Source organism: Papio anubis, chromosome 6, assembly GCF_008728515.1.
Source record: "Papio anubis isolate 15944 chromosome 6, Panubis1.0, whole genome shotgun sequence".
NCBI lineage: Eukaryota > Metazoa > Chordata > Mammalia > Primates > Cercopithecidae > Papio > Papio anubis.
In genome coordinates, this window is record NC_044981.1 from 123789573 (window position 1) to 123802436 (window position 12864).

At 42.8% G+C, this 12864-nt stretch overlaps 1 protein-coding gene across 10 annotated transcripts in view; it reads left to right on the forward strand.

Moving 5' to 3' along the window:
- Positions 1 to 852: 852 nt before the first annotated feature.
- Positions 853 to 12864, forward strand: part of REPS1 (RALBP1 associated Eps domain containing 1) — an 87593-nt gene continuing 75581 nt past the window's right edge. For 6 of the 10 annotated variants that reach the window (XM_031667389.1, XM_009205980.3, XM_031667390.1 and 3 more), the window contains exon 1: positions 1259 to 1587. In XM_031667389.1, coding sequence (XP_031523249.1) covers positions 1435 to 1587 — 153 coding nt within the window. In that variant the 5' untranslated portion in view covers positions 1259 to 1434. Of the gene's footprint in view, positions 1588 to 12864 lie in introns of all 10 variants that reach the window. The other 4 variants (XM_009205979.3, XM_003898106.4, XM_003898105.4 and 1 more) reach the window with 1 other exon arrangement.

The window sequence follows — 12864 nt, forward strand, 5'->3', positions numbered from 1 at the left end:
TTATAGGATCCGCACTCTGGGAAACAACTTGTAGAAGACAAAATAAAAACCAAAACTCTGTGTAATTCTGCCTTAGCTACCATCTTTGAAGTATTTTATACTTGCCAAGTATAAATTCTTAAGATATTCTACTTCAAATAGCTGAAGAATCCCCTCTCTGGGACAGGTGCAGATTAAAAGAGCGCCACTCCATGATTTTCATAAAGGAGAAAATAAGGAAGGCAGCCCCTGTGGGCAGACCTGGGCCTACATGAGTTGATAGAGTTGACGGTATAAATGTAGAGTATTAAGTTCCCAGTGACCGGAATGACCTTGTGAACAAAGAGGACAACTTTGCCAGTTTCCCCCTCTATTCATGATATTTCGTTTCTCAGGTAAACATGGCTTAAAGCACGAATGAGACGAAGCCTCAATGTTGGTGTCTACGTGGAGGCTTCCCGGATAGCCTGGATGTTCATAGCCCTTCAGAACAGATGGAAATACTGCATTTATCTTCATTTGTACCAAAAAGGTACAGATAGAATGATAATAACCTGAACAAAGCTCCCCTTTCAATCCAATTATTTAGACGCTTAGGACCAGAAGCTGCGAAACATAAAAACTGCAACCCGTATCTTAGTTATCTCGGCCTTAATGAGCTGCTGGCTGTTTTCCGCTGCACCCCCCTTTCCGGGGGTCTTGCTGAGGTCTCCGCGCAGAGGGCGGCTTGGTCATCCCGCCGCCGGGCGCCGGCCACCAGGGGGCGCTGCGGCCCCCTCCCTCTCCCGGGAGCGGCCAAGCCAGCCCGGTGGGTGTTTCTCTCTCCCTCTCGCGCTCTCTCCTCCCGGCCTCACATCCGGGTCTGGAGCGCGGCCGCCGCTGTCACTGTTGGTGCGGGCGCGTCGGGGCCGGGCCGGGCGCTGTAAATGGCGGCGGAGGGAGGCGGAGCGGCGGCCACGCTCAGCCCAGATCCCCCGAAACTTTAGGTTCGAAGCCCCACAACTTTCCGGGAAGCGCTGCCGCTCCGGAGGCGTGGACGGAAGGGGAAGCCGAGGCGGGAAGTCTGGGGGAATCGGCGGGGAGCCGGGGAGACTCGAACCCGCGGCGGGGGCGGAGTCCACCAGTGCCTCGCGTCTCCGCGGCCCCCGCCTCTTTTTCTGCACCCTCCCGGCGGCCGCGGCCAGGGCCGGAGCCGCAGCCGCAGGCGCGCGCTGCGCGGAGCCCGGGACTGCGCCGGGCCTCGCAGGCGGTGGCGCGCCGAGCGCAGCCGGGCTCCCTCCTCGCGACCTCTGGGCCCTGTTGCTTGGGCGCACCTGGCGCCTGTGAGGCCGGGGCCGGCGACTTCGGGAAGCTAGCAGGAGGCCGGGCCACGCGCAGCCCCTGCCGGCCCAGGGTCCTGGGGCCGGGCCCCGAGTAGTGCATGCGGGGCGGGGCGGCCGTGAGCCGGAGGCGAAGATGGAAGGCTTAACGCTGAGCGATGCGGAGCAGAAATACTATTCAGATCTCTTCTCCTACTGCGACATTGAGAGCACCAAGAAGGTGGTGGTCAACGGGCGGGTGCTGGAGCTGTTCCGGGCCGCGCAGCTGCCCAACGACGTGGTCCTACAGGTAACGTCGCGTCCCGGGGTCGGCGGGCGGCTCAGGCCTGCAGTCTCCAGCCTCCGGGAGTGGGAGTGGGCGCCGATTCCTTGGGGACCGGCGGGGGTCTGGGTCGGAGTCCCCGCAGCGGGTAGGGGCCGCAGGTGCCCGGGAGGCCTGGACTCGCGCGGCGGCCGAGGGGGAGGGGATGGCTCTTAGAAGACGGAACTCCTCTGGTGGGGGTCTGAAGAGCCTCAGCCAGTATCCCCCACTACCCTGAGAATCTGTGCTTTGCACTGCAAGAGCTACCTCACGTGAAGGATCTTAGGTTGTTAATGTGTGTGAATCCTGGAACCTGGCATACAAAGCTTTTCGGATCCTGCGGAGTCGTGAAGTTATCAGTATGGGCAAAATGGTTTTTTTAATTCTTGAATTAACCGAGAAGACGCGATAAAGTGAGTTTTACAGGTTTAGGCATCGAAGAAACTGTTTTATTAAAGGAAGCAAAATTCTTAGGGCAATTTTGAAAAATGTGAACTAGTGAGTAGTTTTACAAGTAGGCATACAAGAAGTTGTAATTATCTGTAGAACGTGTGTATGAAACTGAACAGTTTTTTTCAACAGGCGTTTGAAAGCATTTGTGGAACTTGCGGATTTAGGTTGGGAGATGAGTATTGAACAGCTGGTAGACAGAAGTGCGTATTTTCCCTAATCTGAAGCCCTGGAGGAGCAAGCCCTATAGGTTTCAAGCCTTCTTTATCATATATGCTTTTAAAACAGAAGACTTCCTAGAAATTCTTATCTAATGTATGTGGTGAGCATTAGTGCTACTCTGTTTAATGATTCATAGCTGCTAGTAGGAGTCTGTCTAAACAGCATATTAGGAACAGGTTTTAAGCACTCATGTTTTATATTGATCCAAGCTAGTTATCCACATCATCCACATCTCCAAAACTTAAAACCACATGTGTAGGCGTATGTAGTGGACTGCAGAGCATTGGACCAGGGTTTTGAGGGCTGGGTCCTTGACCCTACTCTGCTGTTAACCAGCAATATGACTTTGGGTCAGGCACTTTCCCTTTTCAAGCATAAGTATGTTCATCCACAGAATGAAGGCAAGTTTCTTCTAACAAAAATTCTGTGAAGTATAAAAATGTCCACACACAGGCCTCTGTTTTAGAAGTTAGGTCCGCATTAACTATGACTAAGTTGAACGAGTTAGATCTTTTTACATGTTCTTGTGTTTTTATATTGCTTTTTTAAAATCTTGGGAGGAAAAATGTGGGATGTCTTACGTGCCAGTGAAGGGCAACGAGGAGTCCAATTTCATCCTGTTGAAAAGGGACAAATAGTAAATATTTTGGGCTTTGCTGGCCATATATGCTCTCTGTTGCATATTCTTCTTTGTTTTTGTGTTTACAAAACACAAATATGTAAAACCATTCTTAGCTCAGGGACATACAAAACTGATTCTGTGGTCTGCTAACAGAGGGTGCTGGTAGTGTGGTCTACAGTACTCTCCTCTTACAACTTTGGAGTAGGACTTAAAGATCTGGTCAGAACATGCTCATTAATGATCCTCTTTTTGCTCCTTTTGAAGAAATAACAGAATATACCTTCAAGTTAGGATCTAAATAAAATTAAGGAAAAGCCTTCTGTGTTCTATTTTGGTTTGTCTTTGAGGTGAGAAGGAGTTGAAATAAAACTTTCAGTCTTTTTAATGATACGCAAAGACTTTAGAACTTGAAATGTAATTTTTAGGACAGACACATCAGCACTAATGAATCTTTACTTGAAACATGTTTAATCCAGTGCAAGTTATTTTTATGTTTTGCTCAATTTTATTAACATTCAAAAAATAAATTTCCATTGTCTTTTGTCATAAAGAGAGAGCTTAAATATTCAGGGTTCAGTTACAAGTTGGAACTCCCTGAAGCAGAACTCTACAGTAATGTATACTAAATAGCAATCCAGATATCTTGAAGGCAGTTTACTTAAAAATTGGTCTAAGACATAGACATATGAGACAAAAGGAGAATATGTGCTTACTTCCCTTAAGGGAGTTTGGGATTGTCTGAAAACAGTCCTCCATTGCTTTTTAAGTGGGAAACATTTGGGGAAGCTCATATCTAGTGCCGAGTTCTCTGCTTAACACTGGGCTAGGCATTGCAGGCATCAGAAGAGGAGTAAGAAGCTCTTAAGGATCTTGTCAATTACAGGAGTATTCATGTATAGCATAAGGTAGAATGTATGCCATAGGAGAGGTGCCAAGTGTTATGTAAATACAAAGGAGGTATGACCAAGAAAGGCTTTTTGACTTAATTCAGATGGACTTTAAATTAGGGTGGAGTGAGGGGAGTGGAATTATGAGGGCTTCCAGGCAGAGAAAAAAAGGTGATCAAAAGTGGAAAGTGTAGGAGCCTTTTCAAGGACTAGTGCTTTCAGGATAACGGAACATAAAATTAGAAAGAGGCCATATTAGGAAAGACTCTGAAGAAGGGCAGCAGATACGATATTTCAGCAGGCGATGGAGAACCACTGAAAAGTTTCTGACTTCGAGTGGCAGAGAGGCTAGGGAATGAGACTCTTTTAGTGATCTGGATTGGGTGCTAGGTCATGGACTTCCAACCAGGGTGACAGCAGTAGAATAGAAAGAGAGAGACTGGATGTGTTATTGAAGGACTGCTGGGTAGCCACTATATGAGGTGCTTTGTGGAATAATGTTTAATTGAAGCCAGGTTATCAAGGTTGGATGCAGAGCTTTGAACTAATTGTGAAGGTAACAGGGAGTGGTAGATTTAAAGAAATGACTCATAAAGCAGTGCTTTAGGAGTCGTTTGTCAGGGCCACAGGAATTAGAGGAATAAAACTGTAGACTTAACTTGGGGGCTGATTTTGTATGGCAGATACGAAGTAAGAAACTGGGCCAGTGGTACTCAAACTTGGGAATGAGGGTGATAATGGGGAAGGGGCATTTGGCAGTGTCTAGAGACATTTTTGATTGTCATAACTGGAGGGGAGAGAGCAGTTCTACTGGCATCTAGTGGGTAGAGGCCAGAAATGCTGCTAAACATCCTGCAGTGCACAGGACAGCCTCCACAAGAATTATGTACCCAAAATGTCAGTAGTGCTGAGACTGAGAAACCCTAACCTGGAATATAGTGGTGGGAGTGGGACAAACATGAGATATGGGCCAGGCACAGTGGCTCACGCCTGTAATCCCAGCACTTTCGGAGGCTGAGGCAGGTGGATCACCTGAGGTCAGGAGTTCGAGACCAACCTGGCCAACATGGTGAAACCCTTTCTCTACTAAAAACACAACATTAGCCGCGTGTGGTGGCGCATGCCTGTAATCCCAGCTACTCTGGAGGCCAAGGCAGGAGAATCACTTAGAACCTGGGAGAAGGAGGAGGTTGCAGTAAGCCGAGATCGAGCCACTGCACTCCAGCCTAGGTGACAGAGCAAGACGCTGTCTCAAAAAAAGAGAGAGAGAGAGAGGTGGTAGAGATTATGAAGGTAAACTCGAGAGGCCTGGGTTATTTGGCAGTGTTTTGGTGAGAGTACAATGGGGCAAGGATCATTCTTCGTCACACCACTCACAGTTAGAAAAGGGGCACGGGGAGGGCTTACTTTTTAAAAGAGACAATGATGAGTTTGGTTTCAGACATTTTTAGATGGCAATTCAGATCTCTTGGGGACAGTTGGAAGTGGGTGGAGATTTGTCCTGCTGGTTCTTACAGCAGTTCAGGTTCAGGTGTTTGGGGTCTTTTCCTCTGTTTTGCTCACCTAGGTGTTTAGGGATGGGAGACAGTGTCACATAGACTGGGTATGCACATACATATCAGGACCTTGATTGGTACAGTAGTTTACAGTGTTTGTTAGTAAAAGTTAGGAGGGGACTGAGTCATCTGGGGACGTGAGTGTAGAGAACAAAGAACACCGAGCCCAGAACCAAACGAGGAAGGAGCTGGCATTTATTGAGTGCCTATTACGTTCTTTGACCAGGCAAATCATTTTCGTGGAAGAACTCATTTGATCCTTGCAACACCTTGTGAAGAGGGTGTTATTCTTGTTTATTTTATTTTTTATTTTTTGTTTTTATTTTTATTTTTTGAGACAGTCTCGCTCTGTCGCCCAGGCTGGAGTGCAGTGGTGCGATCTTGGCTCACTGCAACCTCCACCTCCCAGGTTCAAGTGATTGTCCTGCCTCAGCCTCCTGGGTAGCTGGGACTACAGGCATGCGCCGCCACCACGCTCGGCTAATTTTTGTATTTTTAGTAGAGACGGGGTTTCACCATATTGGCCAGGCTGGTCTTGAACTCCTGACCTTGTGATCCGCCCACCTCAGCCTCCCAGAGTGCTGGGATTACAGGTTTATTCTTGTTTACTAAGAACTTGATAACAGGGAATTTAAATAATTTATTTGTGAATAGTTCGTATCTCTCCCTTACAATTATTCACCAGCTCTTACCTTCTCTGGTCATGTGGTTTGGGGGCAAGGTAAGGAATAAAATTCAGTTGGTCTGATTTTGACTTGCCCACAGTTCTTATGAACAGTAGGGATTTTGGAATATTTGATTTTGAGTTACGTATCAACTTCCTCCTTTGCATGGTAAGTAGTTTAATGTATGATGATGTCTTGAAACACAGCCACTTCAAAGAAAGAGGGAGATTCTTGTAGTTGGTATCTGGGGCACACACAGATACAATTTTTCTTTATTACAACTGTCAGATGTTTTAAGGTGTGCTCATTATACTTGCTTTGGAATAGCAGAGGAAAATCTCTTCTGAGTTTAAGAGTTTGTTTTTGAAGACAGAATGTCAATAGATAAACTGAAGGAGTGGATGCTTTGTAAAATTATGCTCCATGCCACATAATAACAAGATGAGGGGGAGAAAAATCTGGCTCATAGGATTTAATCATGAGGAATTTTGCTGTCTGCTGAGCAAGACAATATTCATTGTTGTGGCTTAAAAGTCAGCTTTTTCCGAGTAGTTTATTTTTTAAAGATTAGGAAAGATGTACTATTTACCACACTAATCAGAATGTTTTCTTTGCTTTCACCAAAAGCTTCTGTTTGGGAAATGTCTTAAAACTTCATACAGACTTTGAATGCATAATAGGTTGATAAAAGGTTCTAGTACTAACTGTTCTTTCATTGAGGTTTGTGAGCGATGTACCCTGTTAATGAAGCTGAAAATCTTTAGATCATTTGTGTTGAGCAATATCTTGGTAGAATATTTGAATAACACACATAAATGTAATGGGGAAAAGCAATAACAGTGAAACAAACCATTTTGTTTTTCTCTTGAAACTTGTTTAAATCAATTACAAAATCTGGCATTAGTGATAGGTTTAAAAATAGAAAGCAGAGCTCATTTATGTGTTGAAAGATATAAACTTAATAAGTCTCGGGTTTGTTATTCTGGAGTAGTGGTTTTTAGTTCTGAATTACTAAAAAATTATAATAAACTACAGAAATAATCTTGCCTTAATCACTTACCTATACACAGTTGAAAAAGATACTGTTTGTGAAAGAAGTCACAGTTAATGTCTTTCTGTAGTGTCCTATTTATTTACTTTTAAAATTTCTGTCTTCTTGAGTTTCTTATGTTAGTTTTAGTCATTTTGTTTGTTTGTTTTTAATCAATAGCCCAGAGTTAGAGTTTTAGTATATTGGGAATTCATGCCAAACATTTGATGGAACGACACAAGAGCATGAGAAGGTGGTATGAAGAGCACTAACTGTGGCAGGCAAGTTCCAGTCCTGGCATCAGCTAACTTTGTGACCCTGAACAAATCACAGAATGTCTCGTTTAGCTATGGAATTGGGTTTTCATGATTTCTGACTCAAATGAGACTATCTCTGTGTAGGAGCAGCTAATCTATTCCAGACACACCCCTTTAAAAGTAGCACAAAGTCTTGTGGTTAATTGCTCCACTATCTTGACACTGGAACTGGATTATTTGACATTCTTTGAGGACTATAAAGAGGAGATATATAGAAGAGGAAACTGATGAAAGGGTCATAAATCCGTGGGTGCTTAGTTCTTCAAGGCCATGAGAATTTGAAATGGGTGATAAGACTTGTCATTTCTGATGTTTTCCCTTATATATGTTTTATTTTCTGTAGCCTTTCCTATTGTAGATGCATCTGCACTCATCTTTTCCCTCTGTGTAATGGAAGTTAAACCATATACCACATTTCATTGAGATTTGATGAATTCTAAGACTTAGGCTTTTTAAAATTAAGAATACTACATCTCTTCTCCATTTTGTTTCAAGAATTAGCCATGTGTTGAATTTGGGGTCTATCATTAAATAATGAAGCCAGAATTTATTAGTCTGTCTCTTTTGGGTTGTTGATTCCTTTGAGATTCTGGTGTACACACTGGACATCTGCTTAGAAAACATAGTTCCACAGAATTTTGCACTTAATTTGTGATTTCTAGCCTTCCCCTAATTGAGTCAAGCTTATCTTATGGCCTTCTACATTAATTCAGTTTTAAGGAAGAGCACGCTGACCTGAGAAATGCTAAACATTTCTCTGTCTTAAATCAGTTTTAAATATTTGAACTAAAACTTCCTTGTGGCTGTTCTTTGTATACATGCAGTGGTGAAGGATAAAGACATGTTCTCTGACTTGTGCCAATGTCAAAAAGAAAAAAAAAATGGCCAGGCATGGTGGCCCGCACCTGTAGTCTCAGCTACTCGAGAGGCAGAGGCAGGAGGATCACTTGAGCCTGGGAAGTCAAGGCTGCAGTGAGACATAGTAGACATAGTAGTGTCACTGCACTCCAGCCTGGGTGACAGAGCAAGTCTCCATTCCACCCCCCACTGCGCCCCCCTCAAATAAAAGAAAAAAAGAACTGTATACAATAATAGAGAATCATTGGATGAGGAGGTAGTGGAGACCTACTTAGGTGTAAGGGAAGGCCCCTTAGAGGACGCCTGGATGAGGGGTCAAGGGAGGGAGAATAAGGTGTTTCATATAGAGAGAACTGGGAAGGGCCTGAGGCTGTCAAGAGGGCAGTGTGTGAAACTATGGACAAGAGGGGAGAATGGCAGGGACTGCATAAGGCAGGCCCTTGTACTCAGTGAAAAGGAATTTGGATTTTAGTGGAAATATACGAAAAGTTTTTATTTGGGGGTGTAGCATAACCTGAATTATATATATATATATAATATGTATATATATATTTTTGTTTGTTTTGTTTTGAGATGGAATCTTTCTCAGTCACCCAGGATGGAGTGCAGTGGCCGGATCTCAGCTCACTGCAAGCTCTGCCTCCCGGCTTTACGCCATTCTCCTGCCTCAGCCTCCCGAGTAGCTGGGACTACAGGCGGCCGCCACCTCACCTGGCTAATTTTTTGTATTTTTTAGTAGAGACAGGGTTTCATCGTGTTAGCCAGGATGGTCTCGATCTCCTGACCTCGTGATCCACCCGTCTCGGCCTCCCAAAGCTGAATTATATTTTAAAAGATCATGCTGACTGATGTATGAGCAAAAAGAATACTGGGGGCAAGTGGAAGCAGATAGGCTAGTGGATATGCAACAGTCCAGGCAGCAGACAGCAATGGCTTAAATTAGCGAGGTGGCAGTAGGATAGAGAACAGTGGACATATCCGAGAATTTTTTAGGTGGTAGAAATAGGAAGGCATAGTAATGTGTTGGATATGGAACATAAGGGAGGGGAAAGAACTTGAGGATGTTGCTGGAAGTTGCCACTATTGTATGGTTAGAAGAGGAATGGATTTTGGCGGGGGTTGTTTCGGTGGGAGGGGTAAGGGTGAATTCAGGAGTTCCCCTTTTGTCTAGTTCTCAGAAGCTTGTAGATTGTCAAGTAGACCTGTTAGAGAGATCTATAAATCTTGAGGAATTCAGAGATACTTGGCTTAGATATGTCATTTGAAGATTATCACTATGTTAGTGACATTTAAGGTAATGAAAATGAATGAAATAATTGAAGAAAAGATAAAGAAGAAAGAAAGATGGACTAGAATTGGAATCCTGAGGAATGCTGAACGTTTCTAAGTTGAGTAAACTGGAAGGCCTCTTGGAAGGAGGCTAGAAAGCACACAACCAGAGTGGTACAAATTGGGAATGTGTAATGTACAGTATTATCATGTCGTGGATGCCAAATAATGCAGGTATTTCAAAGGGGGTGGGTAGTCAGCTGTATTGAGTTTCACTGAGAGGCTGAGAAGATGTGGGCAGGAATGTGGCCATTGGATTTGGCAACCTGGAAGTTATTAGTAACTTCAGTGAGCCAGTTTCATGGACTAGTGTAGATGGATGCCAGATTTGAGTGATTTGAGGGATAAATGATGGCTGAGGAACTAGAGATAGGGTGTATAGATAGCTTTGAAAGAAGTATGCCTGTGAAAGGGAATAGATACAGGGTAGAAGCTAGAGGTGTATGAGGATATAAAGGAAATCTTTTTGTTTGTTTCTTTTTGAGTGTGAGAAATTCTGCAGAATGATTTTAGTTGTTAGGATTGCTAAGATCAGGGAGATGAGAAGTCCTTGAGAAAGCAGGAATGGTCAGGATCCTGACTGCACAGAGTCCTTTGATAAGAAGGGGATACTTCCTCAGTGTTTTTTTTGTTTGTTTTGTTTTGTTTTGTTTTGAGATGGATTCTCACTGTGTCTCCCAGGCTGGAGTGCAATGGTGTGGTCTTGGCTCACTGCAACCTCCGCCTCCCGGATTCAAGCGATTCTCCTGCCTCAGCCTTCAGAGTAGCTGGGATTACAGGCGCCCACCACCATGCCTGCCTGATTTTTGTCTTTTTAGTAGAGAAGGGGTTTCACCATGTTGGCCAGGCTGGTCTCGAACTCTCGACGTCGTGATCCGCCCGCCTTGGCCTCCCAAAGTGCTGGGATTTCAGGCATGAGCCACCATGCCCGGCCACTTCCTCAGTTTTAACAGTGGTGAAGAAAGAACAACATGGTTACAGAGGCAAGTAGGAATATAGATTTAGTGGGTGGAATATAGATTTAGTGGGAAGATGTTCTGGCCTGATGGCTTTTATTTGTTTTCTACAAACTGAGGCAGGATTAACAGTATAGTAGTGACATAAAATCTTAATATGAAAGTAAGGGGAAAAAAAAACAAACTTACATTAGTTTCAAAGAGGCCTAACATACTTAGGAATAAACTTAAGAAAAGAGTCACCAAGATTTTTGTATTAAAAACTACAAAACAGGGCTGGGCACAGTGACTCACGCCTGTAATCCTAGCACTTTGTGAGGTTGAGGTGGGCAGATCACTTGAGCACAGGAGTTTGAGACCAGTCTGGGCAACGCAGGGAGACCGCTGCCTGTAAAAAAAGATAAAATAAATTAGCTGGGTGTGGTGGTGTGCACCTGTGGTCCCAGCTACTTGGGAGGCTGAGGCAGGAGGATAGTTTAAGCCTGAGAGGCAGAGGTCAGGGAGGCAGATGTCAGAGAGACCCAAGATTGTGCCAATGGACTCCAACCTGGGCAACAGAGCCAGACCCTGTCTCAAAAAAAAAAGAAAAAGAAAAAAAAAAAGAAAAGGAAAAGAAACAAGAAATAATTGGGCTTTATTAAATATTTTTTAAACTTTTACACTTCAGAGGATACTTAAAGTATAAAAAGATAAACCGTAGATTGGGGAGAAATATTTGCATATTATAAACATGGTAAAGGTCTTTAATCTAGAATATATTTGAAAAATCTTACAACTCACTTATAAAGGGAAAAAAAAAAAAAAACTGGGCGAAAGCCCATTCTTAGGCTTAAGCCCATTAAATAGGTATTTCACCAAAGACAACGATAAGAATGGCCAATAAGCATATGAAAAGATGCTAACATCATTAGTCATTAGGGAAATGCAAATTAAATCACAGTGATATACTATCACGCACTGACCAGAGTGGCTATAATTAAAAAGACTGACAATACCTAGTATTTATATTGTTAAGAAACTGGAACCCCTAGGCACTTCTCTTGGGACTGTAAATGGCACAACCACTTTGGGAAACAGTTTGGCTTTTTCTTAAGAAGTTAAGCCTAAATTTGCCATAGGAACTAGCAGTTCCGCTGTTAGGAATCTGCCCAAGAGAAATGAAAATACATGTAGAAATAATGGCATGTACATGTCTGTTAGCATTATTCACTGTAGTCAAAAACTAGAAAACAATTCAAATATCCATCAAATGGTGTTTGAATACATAAAATGCGGAAAACTATTCTGCAATAAAAAAAAACAAATTAGTGATATATGTTATAACAAACATGAATGTCAAAAACATGGCTCTGGGCAACATAGCAAGACCCTGTTGCAAAAAAATTAATAAATAAAATTAGCCGAGTGTGATGGCACCTGCATATCATTCAGGCTATTCTTGGAAGGCTGAGGAAAGAGGATAGCTTAAGCCCAGGTGTTTGAGGCTGCAGTGAGCTGTGTTCACGCCACTACACTCCAGCCTGGGTGACATAGCGAGACCTCATCTGTAATAACAACACGCTAACTGTCAAACCAAATACAAAAGAGTACATATTGTGTGGTTACATTTATATAGACTGTCTACAAAAAGCAAATCTATAGAGATATAGCAGATTAGTGGTTGCCTGAGGCCGGAGTAAGAGAAATGGTCTGGAGGAAAATACTTCGGTGACAGAAAAATTCTAAAATTAGATTGTAGTGATAGTGCTGTATACACTCTATAATTTTCTTAAAACTCAATTAATTGTACATGTACGATGGTTGAATTTTATGGTTTATAAATTATACCTCAAAGCTATGAATTAAAAAATTACACAATAGTCATCTAGGAGAATGTAAAAGTTGAGTGTGGTGGAGAATGAAGGACTGTGTACTGCTTACATAGTTTAATTACAAAACTTCAGCATAATGTAATCTGGCATTCGATAAAGGATTTAAATTTTGAAAGATGATATACTGATAGATTTTTACATGTAGCGGAGATTGCCATATCTCATCTTCCAAGATTCATTAGAACTCAGTATATTTACATTACATTACATTAGCATCAAGCTAACATTTATGCACTGTTCTGTGTGACAGGGACTGCTCTGTCTGCTTTTGTATGTGTTGTTTTACAAGTACATTATTTATTGACCTTAGAAGGGGCTAAAAATCGTATGATTTAGAATGAAGACCAGTTTCCATCTATTGACCTTTAGTGGTATGATGAATTTTTGTACACTTAACTCAGATATCTTAATATTATGGGAAATTACAGAAATATAATACTTCAAAGAATAATGCGAATTTGAAGTAGTCATGACTGACAAGTACTAATTTTAATGAAATAGT